General features: G+C 38.5%; 1 protein-coding gene across 3 annotated transcripts in view; it reads left to right on the forward strand.

The window, feature by feature from the left end:
• ACOX1 (acyl-CoA oxidase 1) overlaps positions 1–19,434 on the forward strand; it is a 53,068-nt gene extending 33,634 nt beyond the window's left edge. For all 3 annotated transcript variants that reach the window (XM_027872763.1, XM_027872762.1, XM_027872764.1), the window contains 7 exons: positions 1,311–1,473; positions 8,103–8,293; positions 9,221–9,400; positions 11,796–11,901; positions 12,019–12,162; positions 12,445–12,651; positions 15,411–19,434. In XM_027872763.1, coding sequence (XP_027728564.1) covers positions 1,311–1,473; positions 8,103–8,293; positions 9,221–9,400; positions 11,796–11,901; positions 12,019–12,162; positions 12,445–12,651; positions 15,411–15,461 — 1,042 coding nt within the window. In that variant the 3' untranslated portion in view covers positions 15,462–19,434. The remainder of the gene's footprint in view (positions 1–1,310; positions 1,474–8,102; positions 8,294–9,220; positions 9,401–11,795; positions 11,902–12,018; positions 12,163–12,444; positions 12,652–15,410) is intronic.
• Positions 19,435–19,543: the final 109 nt, after the last annotated feature.

A 19,543-nucleotide genomic window follows, 5' to 3' on the forward strand; every position in this document is an offset into this window, starting at 1 on the left:
GGGAACATTTCATTTCCATGTCTTGTCATTTCTAAACCTAACTTTTTTGATGTGCCACGTCATTTAAAAAAAAAAATAGATGATAGGGATTTTAGATCACATTGAGTGTTGACTTTATTTTCCTATGTAAAGAAAAATTTTCCCCCATCCCATCTCTTCTGTTTATCTTCCCCTCATCTCTTGCCCCTTCTGGATTTTTTATCTTGTTCTCTTAAGAAGCTAGTGATAGAAAGCTGTCAATGCCATTTTATATGCATATACCAAAGATGTCAAGTCCGAATGAGAATAACTTCCTGGTTTATACTGATAAAGAATTATAAGGAGTCTGCCACTGAACCCAAAAGTAAATTAAAATTGCTCTTAGAGCATTTCTGCTTCTAATAGAGACCCTGGGGACCCTTTTCAAATCATTTTCATAGATACAAAGCTTATAGTCAATCCAAGAATAATGGGATTTAAACTGAGGGTGGTTCAGCTTCATTGATGAATGATAATGAGATCATGAAAAAGAAATAACCAAAGCCTGAACACAAGTTTGCTACCATAATCTTTTGTGGAAAAAATTGAAAGGGGAGTAAAAATTATTTTTGTTTTCCTATTGCATTAGTCTTGGAAATGATGCTACAAAAGTAATATAGGTGATGTTTTATTTTGAAATCCCTTATTGAATGTTTATATTAAGTACATCAAGCAACAGGACTGGTTTTGGTTTCTCAAGCTTCTTGTCTTAATGCTTCCACAACATTATTCAACCTAAAGTTTTCTTTTTAAAAATACAAATTTGCGTTTGCTACAACTAAGTTGAAAAAAAAAAAAAAAAGAAATATTGAGCAAAATTTGAAAATTCCCCTTACTGCCAGCAGTTTGAAATTTTGGATAAAGGAAGTAATTTTAAGCTGAGTGTTCTTTTCTTTCATGAGTGATATACAGTGATTCATACCTCCTCTTGATGCTGCCATCAATAGGCATAGCTCCTTCATAACCCTTTCCTATCTGAAAAATGAAGAAGTAATTGGAAGAAGAATGGACTTTTAATATCAATGATTTTGGTCACCCTTGAAATTAAGTATCTACATAGTTCCTCTTTCTAAAATTGTGATCCAGATATCCTTCATTTAGTCACTTAGCCATAAATCTCATTGCTGTAGCTATCCTCCATAAATGTTAATTGTCACTTCCTTGGAATCTGCTCTAGTATATACTATCCTGGCTTGGACAGAAAAGAAGCTTAATGGAAAAATCATAACTGAACATCTGAAGAATTGTCAGCATCTGTGAAACCTATTTTCCTTATTCCCATTTTGCTCTAGAGATCCTGAACCCCAGATCTTGGATTTTCAGACCCAGCAGTATAAACTTTTTCCTCTCTTGGCCACTGCCTATGCCTTTCAATTTGTGGGAGCCTACATGAAGGAAACTTATCATCGCATTAATGTGGACATCAACCAAGGGAACCTGAGTGAACTACCCGAGGTATTTATTTGTTTGGGTGACTAAACTGGTAGATCAGGAAAGTACCTTAGACATGGCATCCATAAATTTCAGTAAGGCCTTTGACAAAATCTCTCATACCGTCTTTGTAGACAAAAAGGAGACTTGGTTGGATGATAATACAGTTTAGTGTGTAGAAGCTTACAGCACTAAGAGCTCAGTTGTTTTATAAAATGTTAAGGAAAAAATACTATGACAGTGTCCTGGTCTGAAGTTATTGGAGCTAAATACCTAATCAGTCTTCCTTGCATATTTCAGAGAGGAATCTTGATTCCCTAAAAACCAAGTCTTATTTTTCTGAACAAACCAGAAGTAGGAGTGTCTCCTTGTTTAATCCAGTTAAGAGAGGTGTCTTTTTTGTATAAATCCTTAAAAGGTAATAGTTAAAGAGGCTGTAATTGGTTTTAAGAAGCTAGTTCTCCAAAGGTAGGCCGACATTACTATTGTACTGTTTAAGCACATCAGAAACCCTAAATCTAAATTATGTACTTTTTTACTTTGCTGTGGAATTTTATCTTTTGTTTCATAACTGTAAAGTGCAAGGGGATGCCTTTTGGGCCTCTCTCCAAGTCAAATGCTTAAATATTAGCAAATTGTGTCTGACTTTGGCTGTAATACAAGGGTGTAGAGCTTTTTCTCCCTTAGGTGGATTTGAAGCAGATTCACCAGACCTAAAGAGTGGCAGTCAGTTTCAGCTTAGGTCTATAGTCTAGTGCCCCAACATTCTGTCCTTACCTTGTGTTGCTCAATATTTTCATCAGTTACTTAGATCTGGATGGCATGCTTCTCAAATTTATAGGAGACACAAAGCTAGGAGGGATAATGAATACATTGGTGACAGAATTAGGATCCAAACAAGATCTCAGCACCAAAATGATGGACAGCACCTAGTTAGATGAAATTTATTAAGGATTAAAATAGTCTTATACTTGGGTTAAAGTACAGGATGGTGGAGGTGTAGTTAGACAACGGTTAAATGAAAGCCTCTTAGGAATTTTACTGAATTGTAAGTTCAATATAAGTTAGCTGTGAAGTGGCAGCCAAAAAACCTCCTATAATCTTAGGTTGTATTAATCGAAAGATGGTGTCCAGAACAAGGGAAGTAATAGTTCTACTGTATTCTACCCTGGTCAGACCATATAGAGAGAATTATGTTCAGTTCTGGAAGCCACATTTTAGGAAAGACATTGACAAGCTAGAATGTGCCCAGAAGAAGGGTGACTAAGATAGTGAGTGAGCTGAAAACCATGCCCTAGGTACAAAGTTCTCTGAAGGAACTTGAGGTGTTCAGACTTGGGAAGGAGGACCATGATGGTAGCAATGGATAGAAACTATAGAGATGCAGATTTCAATCTAGAGAAGAACTTTTAATTCAGTTTTATTTTATTGTCACTTCCAGATTCTCTTCCTCCCCCAACTCTTTCCTCACCAACTGAGAAATGTAAAACCCATTACAAATATGAAGTCATGCAAAACAAATTTGAAAACAAGAAAAAGAAAAAATATGCTTCAGTATACTTCTAAGTGCATCGTTTCTCTATCTAGAGATAGCATTTTTTAATCAGGAGTCCTTTGGAACTGTGATAGGTCGTTGTGTTGATCAGAGTTACTAAGTCTTTCACAGATCCTTATCTTTATAATAAAGGAAGAACTTTCTAATCATTAAAATTTCAGGAAGTAACTAAATGACCTATCACTGTAGGTTGTTAAGTAGATGAACATTTTGTCAGAGATGATGTAGAAGGGATTCCTGTTCAAGTGTGGGTTGGTCTAGATAACCTCTGAAGCATCTTTCAACTCCACAATTCTATGAATACTGAAAGTAGACTGATTCTAAAGACTATAAAAATATTCCAGACACTTTTTCTTTTTTTGGGGGGGGGTAGGCAGTGCGGTTAAGTGACTTGCCCAGGGTCACACAGCTAGTAAATGTTATGTGTCTGAGGCCGGATTTTAACTCAGGTCCTCCTGAATCCAGGACCAGTGCTCTATCCACTGCGCCATCTAGATGCCCCCAGACACTTTTTGAAAAGATAGGAAGTTTTTTCTGATTAAAATTGAATATCAGAAATAAAGATATATATAGTATGGGTTTGCATAGTGTGGAAGAAACTTTCTTGGAGAGCACATGGTATTTATTTAGCCAATGTCTATAGGAAACAGTTTATTAATATTTGCAAATATTGTTACTTGGAGGAAGAGTCAAGCAAGGTTCCCTCTGCTAATTTGAATTCTCCCTAAACTAGGAATTGTCTTCTTATGTTTTATGGTATTCAAGAAACGAGACAAAACTTCTTCATTCTTTCTTTGAACCCAAAGAAATACTTTAGTCATTCAACAAGGATTTTTTTAAGTACCTACTCAGTGCCAAGCACAGTGCTAAGTGCAGGCAGAAACAGTCCTTGCTCTCAAGGACAACATATACATAAATAGATACATCCAGAATAGATGTAAGGGAATCTGGAGAGGAAGGCTCTAGCAGCTGGGGGGAGGGGAGATGGGTCGGGAAAGAATACTTGCACAAGATGGAGTTTGAGTTTAGTCTGGAAGGAAGCCAGAGATTCCACAAGTTGGAGGTGATAAGGAAGAGCCTTTATGGCATGAGAGCCAACCAGCCAGTGAAAGTGCAGAAAGTTGGGAGAGAGTGTCATGTGGAAAGAACAGCAAGAAGGCCCGGAGAGCTGGAGGGTCTGGAGGACGTAAAGTGTAAGAAGATAAAAAAGGGACTTTGACTAAATCTATCAACCCAGTCCTTCAGCTGATCCTTCAATTATTTATTGAGCTTCTACTATGTGCCAAGCAGTATGCTGGGGATATGAGTCCAAGGAATGAAGTAAATCTTCCCCAGTGAGCTTACATTCTGATGGACAAGATGAAAAATACTGTATGTGTGAAAATATATTCAGGGTAAATATAAAGAGAGATTCTGAGACAGGGGTAAGGAGGAGTATTTTTGAGGCATGAAGGGAACAGCCCAGGCAAGGGCATGGAGACACCTGGTTTGAGGAACAGGGAGAAAGCTGGTTTCCTGGCCTGCAGAGTGCAGGAGGGGCAGTAATGTCCACTGAGGCGAAAAGCTAGGTTGGGGGCTGATTTTAAGGCTTTAAAAATTAAATGAAGGAGTATGTTTTTTCCTAGAGGCAATAGGATGCTCCTGGGGCTGGTAAAATAGGAAAATCATGTAGTCAGACCTACACTTAAGGAAAATTATTTTCACAGCAGTGCAAAGAATGGACTGAAATAGGAAGACTTGAGACATGGGGACAGTCAGGAAACTGTTACTATAATCCAGGCAAGAGGTGATGAGAGCCTAAACTAAGGCGATAGTTCTGTGAGTAGAGAGATGGATAAGAAGCAAGAGATGTAAACGTAGAAGAAAAGATTTGGTCATTTATTGGGCATGTGGAGTGCGGAAGAGCAAGGAGTCAAAGATAAAGCCCAAAATTACAAAACTGGGAGGTTGATAAGAATGATGATGTCTGGGGCAGCTAGATGGTGCAGTGGATAGAGCACCAGCTCTGGAGTTAGGAGGACCTGAGTTCAAATCTGGCCTCAGACACATAACACTCAATAGCTGTGTGACTCTGGGCAAGTCACTTAACCCCAATAGCCTAAAAATTTTTTTAAAAAATTAAAATAGGGAAGTCTAGAAGAAGGAAAGGTTGACAGCGAAAGATAATGAGTTCATTTTAAGGCATGTTGAATTTAAGCTGTCTCTGGGATATCCAGTGTCCACTAAGCAGTTAGTGATATGAGACTGAAGGTCAGGAGAGACTGAGCCTGGATATCTAGAACTAGGAACCAGTACATAGAGAAGATAGTTAAAAATGTATGGGATTTGATGGGTTTAGTACTTAGGGAACCACTCAAAGTAAGGGGGTGTAATATGGATGATGAGCCAGTAAAGGAGACTGAGTAAGAGTTGAACCAAGAAAACTCAGAGGAGAGAGGATTGGACGGCCGTCTCAGATTCAGCAGATGGGTCGAGAAGATTTAGGTCTGAAAAGAAAACTTGACAGATTTGGTAGAGAACTCATTGGAGGTCTTTGGAAAGAGCAGTGTCAGTTGACTGTGAAGTCGGGAACCAGATTGCGAAGGGCTGAGGAGTAAGAGGAGAGGAGGTGGAGACAATGAGTTGTAGATGCCTTCTTCAGGGGATTTGACTGAGAGGAGAAATAAAGGGCGCTATCCTGAGGGAGTGGTAGAGTCTAGTAAAGCATTTTTAAAGATGGCAGTGATTCGGGCAGGTTCCAAGTTGTCCAGGAGGAACCAATTGATAGGGATAAATAGAAGGTGAAAAAGGGGGGTGATTAAAGATTCCAACCTCTGGAGAAGAAGGGAGTGGATGGGATCAGGGTTGGTCTTGGCAAGGAGAAGACACTGGGGAAAGGAGGAGAGAAGAGGAGATGAAGGGAATGGCATTAGAGTGAGCACACATCAAATGGTCTCAGTTCTTCAGTAAAATAAAAGGCAAGATCTGCAGTTGGGCAGGGGGACACAGGTGTGGGGAGGCTTGAGTAGGGAACCGAAAGTTTGGAATAGCTCCTGTGGGAAGGAAGAGTGAGATAGGAAGTCATTTGGGAAGAAATAAAAAGACTGCATGAGGACCCAGTTCTAGTTGAATAACATGGATTTTTAATGTACTTAGCATATTTGTGGGATTTCCTCCAGCTTCATTTAACACCTGGTAAGTAGTATTGGAGTAGGCAGATGGGAGTAATCCAAGGCTGAGATTTGCTATGGGGAAAATGACAATAGAACAAAGGGGCAGGGAATTCAAAAGCAGAGGACATCATAGAATTGAAATGGCTTACTATGGAGTCAAATCCTAGCAGGGATAATTGCTTGGGAAAGTTCTGAGGTGTGGAGGGAATGGAGGTCTCCATGAGAATGAATAGAAGTTACAGGGGGATGAAGTGCATAGGAAGAGGTGAAATGATAGGATGTTATGGTCAGATAGAAGAATGACAGAGATTCTGATTAGGAAAGTGGAACACCTGTGGGTAATGTCAAGCTGTAATATGTAACCACTCCTATGTGTGGCAGAAATAGAGTGAAATAAGAAGACGTGGGACTTTAGGTGGTTGAAGAAATGAGAAGTTAGGGAGTTTGAGAGAGCATCTGCATGAATATTCAAGTCCTCTAGTATAATGGCAAGAGTTGGAGAGGAAAGGAAGATGGTGAGTCAGGTGCTGTACTCCTTCAGAAAGGAGATATGGGGTTGATATATTCCAGCTACTATTATATTTTCATTGGGTGGAAAAAAATTTTTGAAAAGAAAGACTTCAGAGGAGAAGGTAATAAAGAGTTACTGGAATTTATTGAATTGAGGAGGGTGATGTGGTCAGATCATGCTTTTTAGAAAGAACACTTTGGCAACCGTGTAAGGAATATACTAGAGGTTTCAGTTGTGTCTTACTCTTCATGACCCCGTTTAGGGTTTTCTTGGAAAAGATGCTGGAATGGTTTGCTGTTTTCTTCTCCAGCTTATTTTATAGATAAGGACACCAAGGCAAATGAGGTTAAGTGACTTGCCCAGGGTCACACTGCTAGTAAGTGTCTCAAGCCAGATTTGAACCTAAAAAAATAAGTCTTCCTGACCCAAGGCCCAGCTGCCCCATTGGAGTAGGGAGAGACTACTTAAAAAGCTGTAGCAGTAGTTAAGGCATGGTGGTGAGAAGGATGGAGTTTGGCAAGATATAATTAGCAAGAGGACAGGGAGATAAGGGATTTGAGAATAGATGATAATTGTAAAATTGAAAAAGTTCACCAACAGATTGGGAAGGGAATAGAGTATAACCAGTACAAGGATGATGGCCTAGAAAAAAACTGAAGGGTGATGGGATTGGAGGTCACAGAGATTGGTCTGGCATGGCCAAGGAAAAAAATGGAATGATAAAAGATCGTGATCAAATGTGATCCACATGAATGTGGAAATGGATATGTGGGGGATGGCAAGGTCAAGGGTATGGCCATCTCTGGGTGTAGCTAAGGGTGGATGACGGGGAAGCTCCTTTTCCTGGTCATGGGAATTAAGTCGGATGGAGAAACTGGCCAGTTCCACTCCTAGTTCGATCACCGCAAAGCCTCTTAGGATCAGGGACTTTAAAGTCCCATCCTGACCTTGATTGTCTTCTATGACAAGGCTGAGTCCCATCCTGACCTTGATTGTCTTCTATGACAAGGCTGAGTAGTTGTTTCATTCAAATGAAACCAAGGACCTTAAAACAAGGTACTGATGTAATAGTATTTCTTAATAGTTCAGAAAACGAAAAGAGGCTTAAGTGCTATATTTTTCTTTGGCAAGTTTATTTTAAAGCTAGTATTGTGGATGTTTTGTACCCAATTACTCATTCTTCAACCAAGGAAGTGCAAATGGGTGACTCTGGCTACACTATCAAGTACCACGGAGTCTATTATAAAGAGTTTATCAAGAATATTGAGTTCAAGTCCATTAGATGACCATACTTGTAAATTAGAATATCATCCAATATTTGCAACATTTTTATTGCTGTTAGCCTGGATATTTGATTTTACTTCGTATATACTTTTACTAACATTTCTCATCACAGCCATATATATTCTTATGGATATATGTTTTTCCTCTTTAGCTTCATGCACTGACAGCTGGGCTTAAGGCTTTCACCTCTTGGACAGCGAATTCTGGCATTGAAGCCTGCCGAATGGCTTGTGGCGGGCATGGATACTCCCACTGCAGTGGCCTCCCAAACATTTATGTCACTTTTACCCCCACCTGCACCTTTGAAGGAGAAAACACTGTGATGATGCTCCAGACAGCTCGGTAAGGGCTCATGCATTCATAGCTGACATCTCTTGATAAATCTATTTGTCCCTGAAAGACACTTTCTATAACTTCTCATCCTGAGTCCTAAACTGAGTGAGCATTTTTCCCTGGTCTGCTTTAATACCTCAAACAATCTGTCATTCATTGGCTAGTGGGCTTCCTTCAGTGGACACAGAGCGGAACCCTTTAGTAGAAGTCTTCCGGAGTTGCTGTGGCAAAGAGATTCATCATCTTGTCACCTTGTTAAGCCTCTCTGAACTCAGGCTGGTCCTGAAATACTAATGAGTGAAAATAATGGTGTATTGCCACTATATGGTAACAAAGCTCTTTTCAGGAAATCTTTCCAGACCAAATGACAAACACATTTAAACTACCATAAAGAATTCATGTCTGTTTTGTGCCATGTATGAAATTAGTCAGAATATGGGAAATTTTCTGCAGGTTAGTAATTTTCAAGCCTAAATCCTGAATTTTCATAGAAGGCTATTTATAGAGAAGTTTACAGCCATTGATTTCGTTTCTTGTAGTATGAGTGCAGAACTGTATTTTCCCTCTTTGTGGGACAGGCCAGGACTTGTGCTCCCCTGTAGCAGTGCCCTTGAGAACCCAGCATCACGTCCATGACACAGGAAGACTTTGGAATATGACTTTAGGGAGGAGTTCCCCTATTATACTGTGATTAAACTATACACACTTAAGACCCCTGTCAGCCTTCTTGGCCCAAAATGGCTCCAGATCCCTGGACCACGGCAGGTCACTTCACCTGTCCAGGCCTCTCCTTCCTCTGTGGAATGAGGGCTTTGAGCTAGATGAGCTCTAGGCTCCTTTCCAGTCCTGAGTTCTGAGAGTTAGGGGTTTTTTTTTTCCTCCTTTGTCTCATTGAAAGCAATATGATTTAGTGCTCACATACTTGATGACTTTTAGGTTTTTGATGAAAAGCTATGATCAAGTTCACTCAGGAAAGTTGGTGGGTGGCATGGTGTCCTACTTGAATGACCTGCCTAGTCAGCGCATCCAGCCACAGCAGGTGGCAGCTTGGCCAGCAATGGTGGATATCAACAACCCAGACAGCCTCGCAGAAGCCTATAAACATCGAGCAGCCCGGTACGTTTAAATGCTAAAATATGCTGTTGTGTCTTATTAAGATAAACTCCAAATGGATAGGTGACTTAAACATAAAAGGTAGTCCCTGCCCTTAAGGAGCTCACAATCTACTGGGAAAGACAACATGCAAATAACTGTGTAAATAAGATATAGACAAGATAAATTGGGGCTAGTCTCAGAGGGAAGTCACAAGGTTAAGGAGGACTGAGAAAGGCTTCTTGCAGAAGGTGGGCCTTAAGCTAAGACTTGAAGGAAACCAAGGAAGCCAGGAGGTGGAAATGAGGAGAGAGAGAGAGTTCCAGGCATAGGGGATAACCAGTGAAAGTGCCAGGAGTCAAGAGCTTTGGGGTATCGTGTACAAAGAACAGCAAGTTGGCTGATGTCACTGGATTACAGAGTATGTGTAGGAAGACTGGAAAGGTAGGAAAGAGCCAGATTATGAAAGACTTTGAAAGGCAAACAGAATTTTATACTTGGTCCTGGAGATAATAGGGAGCCATTAGAATTTGTTGGATGAGAGAGAGGGTGTGTGACATAGTGACACCTGTGCTTTGGAAGATCCACTCAGACAGCTAAGTGGAAGATGGACTACGGTGAGGAGAGACTTGACACAGGGAGACAAATAACGGGCTATTGCAGAAATCTAGGAATAATATGGGCCTTCCCTAGGGTGGTAGCAGGGTCAAAGGAGAGAACAGGATATATAGGTGAGATATTTTGTAGGTAGAATTGACAGAATTTAGCAATAAATTGATATTCAAAGTTGAGGAAGAGTAAGGAGTCAAGGATGATGACACCAAGGTTGGAGACGTAGGGGACTAGGAGGATGGTGATACCCTCAACAATAATAGGGAAGTTGGAGGAAAAGGTTTTGAGGGAAAGATAATGAGATGTTTTGAACATGTTGACTTGATGATGTCTACAAGGCATCTAGTTCAAGATGTCTAATAGGCAGTTAAATCATGCAAAATAGTATATCAGGAAAAGAAAAGAGGGCCCAAGACAGAGCTCTGTGCAGACACCCGTGATTAGTAGATATGACCTTAATGAAGATCCAACAAAGAAGACAGAGAAGGAGTGGTCAAACAGGTAAGAAGAGAAACAGGAGAGAGTAGTGTCATGAAAACATAGGGAGAAGAAAATATCAAGGAGAAAAGAGTGATCTACAGTGCCAAATGCTACAGAGCAGTCAAGAAGACATCATAAGCAAATTAAAGGAACAAGGAAGAAATTACTTTTCAGCTATCTGGAAAGAGGAAAAGTTCACGACTCCTAGAGTCATGAACAATAGAGTAGATCACAAAAAATAAAATGGTCAATTTTGATTATAAAACTGAAAAGTTTTTACACAAACGTAATATAGTTAAAATTAGAAGGAAAATAGTTAACTGGGAGAAAAGCTGCAGTAAGTTTCTCTGGGAAAGATCCCCTATCCAAAATATATAAAGAATTAATTCAAATTTATAAGACTGTCATTCCCCATTAGATAAATGGTCAGAAGACATGAACAGATAGTTTTCAAAGGAAGAAATCCAAGCTATCAATAACCATATGGAAAAATGCTCTAAATCACTAATAACAAGAGAAATGCAGAATAAAGTAACTCATACCTATCAGTTTGGCAAAGGTGATAAAAGAGGAAAATAAATGTTTGAGGGGACTGTGGAAAAATAGGCACATTAATACATGGTTGGTGAAGCCATTCTGGAAAGCAATTTGGACTATTCCCCAAAACTTAAAAAACTTTTCACACCCTTTGATTCAGCAATACCACTACTAGGTCTATGTCCCAAAGAGATTAAACAAAGGAAAAGGACTCATTTATACAAAAATATTTACTACAGCTCGTTTTGTAGTATCCTCAAACCAGAAATTAAGGGGGTATCCATCTATTTGGAAATTCATTTGGGAATAAATATAATGGAATATCATTGTACCTTAAGAAATGTGTGGTTTTAGATGAAAGTAGGAAGACTGATGCAAAGCAGAGTGAGCAGAACAATTTATAGTGTCAACATTGTAAAGAAAAACATCTTTTAAGGACATAAAACCATAATTTCAGAGCTCTAAGGATGAATCATGCCACTTACCCGTCTCACCAAAGAAGTGATTGACTTGAAATTCTGAATGAGGCTTAAAATTTTGAACTTAACCAATATGGAAATTTGCTCTGCTGGATTGTTTGTTGGGGATTTTTTTTGTTTTGTTTTGTTTTGTTTTTGTTGTTTTTTTTTCCCAGTTGTTCCATTGGGCAGGGAGATAGAGGATAAAAAAAGATGAAAAGAAAAATAAAATATGTTCTTCTATAAGCTTATGTGGTCACAAGGGCCAACAAATTGAGGGAGCTTATAATAATACCTATTTCTGGAAAATCAATTTTTTTTTCTCCTAACAGATTAGTAGAAGCTGCAGCAAGGAACCTTCAAGCCGAAATGAAGCACAGAAAAAGCAAAGAGATAGCATGGAACTTAACCTCGGTGGACCTTGTACGAGCAAGTGAGGTCAGTGATTTATTCGTAGAAGTTCAAAAGAACCTTCATCCTCTTATTTAAGTTATTAAATACCCTCTTTCATGTAAGTTATTCTCACCCTTTCATGTTTTTTCCCCTTTTATCTAGGCTCATTGTCACTATGTGGTAGTAAAGCTCTTTGCTGGAAATCTCTCCAAAGTTGATGACAAACCCATTCAAGCAGTCCTGAAGAATTTGTGCCTCTTATATGCCCTGTATGGAATCAGTCAGAATTCTGGGGACTTTCTACAGGTTAGTAAATTTTTTGGGGGGGGCGGCTAAGCAGTGGGGTTAAGTGACTTGCCCAGAGTCACATAGCTAGTAAGTGTCAGATGTCTGAGGCTGGATTTGAACTCAGGTCCTCCTGACTCTAGGGCCAGTGTTCTTTCCACTGAGTTAGTAATTTTCAAGCCTAAATGCTGAACTTTGGCAGGAGAATGTCCATGGCCAGGTTTATAACCATCAGTTTCAGTTTTTTGTAATTCATATGCAGAATTGTATCAATAGTAATGAAATTCCTTATGTCCCTTTCAGGGGGGCATCTTGACAGAGTCCCAGCTTACCCAAGTGAACCAGCAGGTGAAGGAGCTCCTGACAATAATCCGCCCCGAATCTGCTGCTTTGGTGGATGCATTTGACTTTCAAGATGTTTCACTTGGCTCTGTGCTTGGCCGCTATGATGGCAATATTTATGAAAATATGTTTGAATGGGCCAAGAAATCTCCACTGAATAAATCAGAGGTAAGAATTAACCTTTGTTCAGTTACATTGTTTTCACCATTGAGTCGTAATCAATATTGGTTTTCCATTACAAATCTGCATTTATGTATATATCTTTAGTTGGAGATGGAAAGAAATAACTGTGAAAAGTGGTTCTTGGTTAAGATAGCTGTGTCAAAGGATGCACAGGAGCCCAACTCTCCTACTTATACTCCAGAAATGATCTAGAAACAGCACTGGATTGAAGAGTGGCCAAGAAATCGAAAGAAAACCCTTAGGTGTAAGGGGGAGGGCTATACAAAAAGATTGGCAGAAGCTGAAGATATTGACATTGGCATCAAGCCAGCACCAAAGCGGGTAAACTCGGCAGAAACCCATGATAGGGCCCTGATCAAGGCAGCCCTAGGAGAGATGGAAGACCATCTAGCTCCCAGAGCAAGGAAAGCCAACCATAGAACTGATTGGAGCCTCAGAAGTGTTGCCAGTTCTGTAAACATGAGGAAGGTGGAAGCCAGTGGCAGGAAACAAGGAAATCAAAATCAGAACCAAAAAAGCATTGGACCATCCTGTCTAAGAGTATGAAAGGAGTAGAGCCTCACCTTGCTGAGAAGTCCCAAACCAGGATTCAAGGCTGGAGATAGGAGTAAGAAGATACCAAGCCTATGAAGAAATATTATAGGTCAAGGAAAACCTAGAAGAGAGTTACTCCACAGTCACCAGCAGAGTCTCAGAGGCTTAACTCCAGGGACTACAAGAGTACTTCAAAGAAATGAAACAAGACAAAAATTGAAATAGCTCTGGAGAGGGAAAAATTGAAAGTTCAGATAGGAGCCTCTGAAAATTAGAATAGACCCAGTAGGAATCCATGAGGCAACAAAATGGGTAGTCAGGAAGAGAAAAGCAAAACAAACTTCAGTTTCAGAAGGCAGATCACTAGGAGTATTAAAAGAAAGAAAGAAAGAAAAGAAAGTATAAGGGTCAATTACAGGATCTGGGCTAGAGAAACAGAGGGGCAGTAGGATTGGAGCTGTTGGGTTTTTTGTTTTTTTTTTTTTTATAACACTAGTATTGTTGATAAAATTCCTTCTCTTGTACCACCTTCTCTATAAAAAAGAGGGGGAGAGGCAAAGAGGATATAATGGAAATATACCCTCTAATCTTAACTGTGAACCCATAAAACAGAGGAGGATAATGGATTAAAAAGCAGAATCCAGTGATACGTTCTTTGCAAGAAACACACTTGAAATAAAAATTCATATTGAGTTCAAATAAGGGGCTGGCAAGAGCAGAATTTGTTAAAAAGAGATTTGATTAATATCTTTCATTTTTATGTGACCTAGATTTTCCCATGTATTCCTGCCACTACTTTATTCCCAAAGAACCATTCCTTGAAACAAATAATTTTTTTGAGAGGGTTAGCAAAACCAGTTAACTCATTGGAAAAGAAATCTGTTATCATATTCATTGTTCCACCCTGTGGACCCCAACTTCTGCACAAGAGGAGGAAAAAAATGTCTTATCCTGTCTCTTCTTTGGGGCCAAACTTGTTCTTTATAATTATGAAATTTTCCATTTCAGCTGTTTTGTGGTAGGTCTCCTTTCCATTACTGTCACTATATATTTTCTCCTGACTCTACTTATTTCACTTAGCTTATAAAAACTAAATTGATCTAGAATAAAATATCAAGAATTTCAAGGGTAATAATGAAGAAAGATGATAGTAGAAGGGGCTTTCTTAGCTGTATTATGCCTCGAACAGCAGTAATCATCAAAAGTATTTGATACTGATTAAAAATAAAGTTGATCAGCGGTACAGATAAATTAGGTACACAAGACCCAGATATTATCTCATTTGACCCCCACAAAAACCCTGGGAGATAAATGCTATTATTATCCCCATTTTACAGTTGAAGAAACTAAGGCAGACAGAGGTTAGTGACTTGGCCGGGGTCACACAGCTTGGAGTGTCTGAGAGACAGACAAACAGCCAAATAATGTTAAATAAGCTTCCAACTACTGAGGGGAAGACTCACAATATGACAATAACTGCTGGGGAAACTAGAAAGTAGTGTGATAGAAATTAGGTTTAGATCAACGTACTAGATACTGTTTACCACAATAGGCTCTAAAAGAATACATGGCCCAACTATAAAAAGTGTCATAAAAAACAGATTAGAATCAGGGAAGGAAATAACTTGGGCCATTTTGGATAGCAGAATTCTTGGCCAAATAAGAGACTGAGAGAATCATACAAGTTAAAATAGGGCTGAATTTAGAGTCAGAAAGATTTGAGTTCAAGTACTCTCAGTACTTGACAATTTTTGGCTTTATGATCCTGTGTTACTGAATTGCTCAGTTTTCTCATCCGTAAAATTTAGATTATGATACTTCACAAGGTTGTTGAGGATCAATTGAGATAATACATGTAAGGCCCTTTGCAAACATTAAAAGTAGTATATGTAAGTGTTAGCCCATTGTCTTAGATATTGTCTGTGGACACAATAGTGCGTTACTTTTGGAGCTATGAAGTGGTCCAGCCATTCTGGAAAGCATCTTGGAACCATACTCTAGAAATCATTGAACTGTGCATACCCTTTGATTCTAGGGGTATTGATACTAGGCCTCAAAAATATGATACTGCCCTCAAAAAGTTAAAAAGAGTGAGAGGACCCATATGTAGAAATAGGTTCATAGCAGCACTTTTCTCTTGGAAATTAGTAAATAATTTAAAACTAGTAGGCCATGCTGTCAATAACTTTTTCTTTTTTCCTCTTCTACAGGTCCATGAATCTTATCACAAACACCTGAAGCCACTGCAGTCCAAGCTGTGAAATCTGTTATAAGCAACCCTATCAGCTCCAGAAAGCATAGATGCTTTGCCTTCCTTTACACTGGATGCATATATCCTGAATGGAATCTTTATCAAATACTGAACAAATAATAAATTGGTCCCTTATCCTCTTTTTATAAATGAAGAAAAATGGACATATTTGGGAGATTGAATAGAAAATGGATGTGTCTTAAGTGCAATTAATAGTGAGAGAGACTTTTTAAGCATTCAGAAAAGCTTTATAAAAATATAGTATGGCTTCTATTCATAATGCTGCTAATTTCTGTGGTCTGTGACCTCTGTGATAATTAGTAGTTTTTAACTACTAAGTAGTTGACTTTTCAAGTTATAACTGCTAATCACTGGATAGATTTTAAGCATGAGTAAGTGTTTTTAAGCAAAAGGTATATTTTGAGGTACAGTAGAACCTCAATTTGCAGGCTTGCCTGCAAATGTCCCACAACTCTTATAATCCTGGGACTGTCTCAAAAAGTATACCATAAGGAACTAGAGTAGAGAGGGGAGGTCCATCTAAATGTTTAGTACCACTGCTTTGTGGCAGACCCCTTTTTCCCCACTATTCATTTTCTCCTTTGACAATTAAATACTATGGACAAGTGTCTTGTGCCCCAGTAACATTTCCCAGCCCAAGCATTCTGTGGCAGCACCTTCCTAGTATGATTAGAAATTGGCTCATTGACCTTATCCCTTTAGTTTTAACTAAGTACTGTAGCTGCTTTTCTACTTATATCCTTCCCAATGAGAAGCAGTGTTTACCTCTGTGAGGACTAAGAATAAAGTTAGCACTTCAAAATTAAAATGATTAAATAGCACCCTAAAGACAATAGTGGTTGGTGCTTGGTCTCTATGAAAGGGGTAATGAGGGCAAATCTTTTCTGAAAGGAAATAGAGAACAGCTCTTCTGAGTCACTGTAGCTGGGGGGAAAAAAAAGGACCACACAGGTTAGCAACTCATTAGTGCAAGTGTGATTTTTTAGTTTCTTTCTGCTCTTAAGGAGCTATATCTGAAATGCTAAAAAGTCCCTTTCTTATTAAAGTCTCATTTGCACAGTTGTTCAGTAGCAAAGATTTAAGATGTAGCTTTTAATTGAACTTTGTGATTTCATTGAAATCAATGTAATATAAAACAGCAGAAGTCATTTAATTTTATACCTCTTTCTGTGACACCTGCCTGATGAAAATCTACCTGTCCTAGAATTTTACTTGACTCAAATGTAGGACTGTATAAAAACCAAGAAAACTTTGGAATATGTTAAATTATCTTTGCAAACTAAAGGAATAACGCTAATGAAATTTGACCAGGTAAAATGACTAATATAAGAATCTGAAGTTTAAAAATATTATTATAGGTTTACTCAAACTGTGTCTTTCTTGGAGGAAAATTAATCATACTTTTTAAGTGTGACAATTATTAACTTCTAGTTAGGCAGCAATACTGTTCTTTTGTCAATCAGGAACATGACCTTATATCTGAGTTAGTGAGAAAGAGACAAAAGGAAAAAATTAAGGTGTTGAATGTTATCCTTGTTGCAATATAGAACCATTATTTCAGTGATAGTGCTTAAATGTATTCTACCAAGATATATTTGTGTAGTGATACTATTAAGTGGATCAGAATAAGACTTGGTTTTGTGATCACGATAAACAAGTTTGAGGAGATTGCAAATATCAGAAGGACCCTAAAAACCTAGCAGATCAAGTTTCATTTCCCAACTAACTCATGCAGCACTTTTTGTACTGTTTAATTCACTAAGATTCAGATGCTTTGCACCAATTTAATCAATGCAAATGGAGTCTCTTAAAATTAAGAATGCATATGGATTCTGATAACTTGAGAGTGCAAAACCTCACTAATTTGGAATCAGTCTCAATTAGTAAAAACTGAATTTTTCAGTTTATAAAATTTTATAAAATTTTCATTCTCTTCAAGTGCAAAAATACTAAAGGCAAATAAAGTGGAACCTACTTTAATAAATAAGAATCATTTAAAATTTACATCAGTTGTTTTGTCCAAACAACATGATTCCAGAAGTATTTTAAAACTACTAGCTTTCTTAAGTAAGCCAAACTTTTGAAAATCCTTTCAGTCTAATTTGTTATTCATTTTCTTATTATAGTAGTAAAATCTTAGTGCAGACATAAATTTCAGATCCTCGGAATAATCAAATATAGAATCACTGTGTGCTGAAGTAGATAGTTTTATTTAATTAACTTTTGTTAGATAATGTTGATGCAAGCCTTTTGGAGAAATGCTTTGTCTTGATCAATATAGAAAATTTAAAACTAAATGTTTGTGAATTTAATTCAGGTGATTTTTGGATTCACTGATTAATCTCCCCCGTTGGTATTTTGAGTACCTGAATTCTGTGGTGTTCTGTAATGCCTGTTTACTGAGTAGTATTCAGTATTTTCAGCTTGAGTAGTCTCAGAGGACTTTGTCCAAAGTCCCTTTGTATTTCATTGTTCTTTTAGGTAGTTTTCTTAAATATCAGCTTATCTTCATTCATAGAGAGTGTACTTATTTGTAGCACAGTGACTGAATTCAGGTACTTCACAACAGCTTTAATCAGGTGCTCCTGCCATAAATTTGAATTTGTCATATACCTAAAAGGTACCTGTCTCTTTGAATGTTAATAGTTATTAAATTACATCTTTATTTTTTTTGTTTAAGGAGAAAGAACTCTTAAGTGGAGACTTGATAACTTTCTCCATTCTGGATGAAAAATTCCTACAACTATTTGGTTTTTGCCCACTTAACTTTTAAACCCCTCTCCATTTCTGTTTTTTGTTTATATCTGAGAACCTCAGTTTGATGTTAGTAGGCAAATTTTACATCTCTACTTAACACATGCTAATAATACTTTTTGAAACCCCAGATCCAGCGTCAAAACATCCCCTTTTTAATGAGGAGGTTCTGAGGTGTGAGACTGGGCTGGAGTGACATTAGGGAACCTGACGTTTGAAGACTTGGATTCTCAACTCTGAAAGGCTTCCTATATTCACCTGATTTCAGTGGTTTTGACTTGTTTCATGATCAGACTTGTCTTATTGTATAATCAGATACGACTTCATTTTTAGAGCACTGAACAAAATCACCTAGTAAAACAAGGACTTAAAATAACACTTAAAACTAAGGTTTAGGGTTTTTTTTTAATCTAGTCAAATTTATATTCAAATTTTCAGTACCATTTCTAGGATGAAGTCAATAAACACCATATAAGAGAGCTTTGTAGGTAAAGAGGGGTGGTGTGGACTCTTATCGGATAAAGCACAAATCCTACACTCAAAGTGAGGCAGGAAAACATGTGTCCCTTATTCTGGTGTACTGTCATTTAAAATTATGTGAAGATAGTAGGAAAAAGTTTGGGGGGGGTGGAGAATGGTTTTAAATATTCTGAACTATATTAACAAAAGCTATTTTTGCTGCTGTGCTTACTTTTCATTACTATTCTGTTACACAAATCAAGAGTTTGCTGTAGAAAGTATGGAATGTTATCATGGGAATAACCCTTGAGTACTTTCTGCCTCTTAAAATGCATACAATCATATTTCAAACTTAAGGCCACGGAACCAGTCAAATGGTTTGTAACTATCTCGGTAAGGGAGCCTTGGGTTCTAGCCTCAGCTCTGTCACTAACCAACCCTTAGAACCTGGGCATGCCATTCCATTCCTCTAGGCCTCGGATTCCTCACCTCTAACAGGTTCTATGCGCAGGCGCCTTCCCAAGTATTTGTAATCCGCACCCCCGAACTCCCTTGCTCTCGTGTTTGTCGCGGGGCACGCTGCACGCCTCTTTGAGGGGATTCCCCTAAAGCGTCGCCCCCAACGATGGCTAACCTTGCGTGAGAAAGGGCGGGCCGGGTGACCAGGCCGCCTGAACCCACACTTGTCTTTTGGTCTTTGTGAGAAGTGATAACGTTAATAAAGATGTATAATTAGTACAAATGAGAAACGGTGTCGTTTATTTGGCCGCTGACCGCATTGTGGTTTCGAGGCTTTGCCTTGGCGGGCATGGGGAAAGTTGTGACCGCCACCCTCCTCTCCATCAGAGATCTGGGGTG

The sequence above is a fragment of the Vombatus ursinus genome, unplaced genomic scaffold (genome assembly GCF_900497805.2).
Source record: "Vombatus ursinus unplaced genomic scaffold, bare-nosed wombat genome assembly UNPS02014801.1, whole genome shotgun sequence".
NCBI lineage: Eukaryota > Metazoa > Chordata > Mammalia > Diprotodontia > Vombatidae > Vombatus > Vombatus ursinus.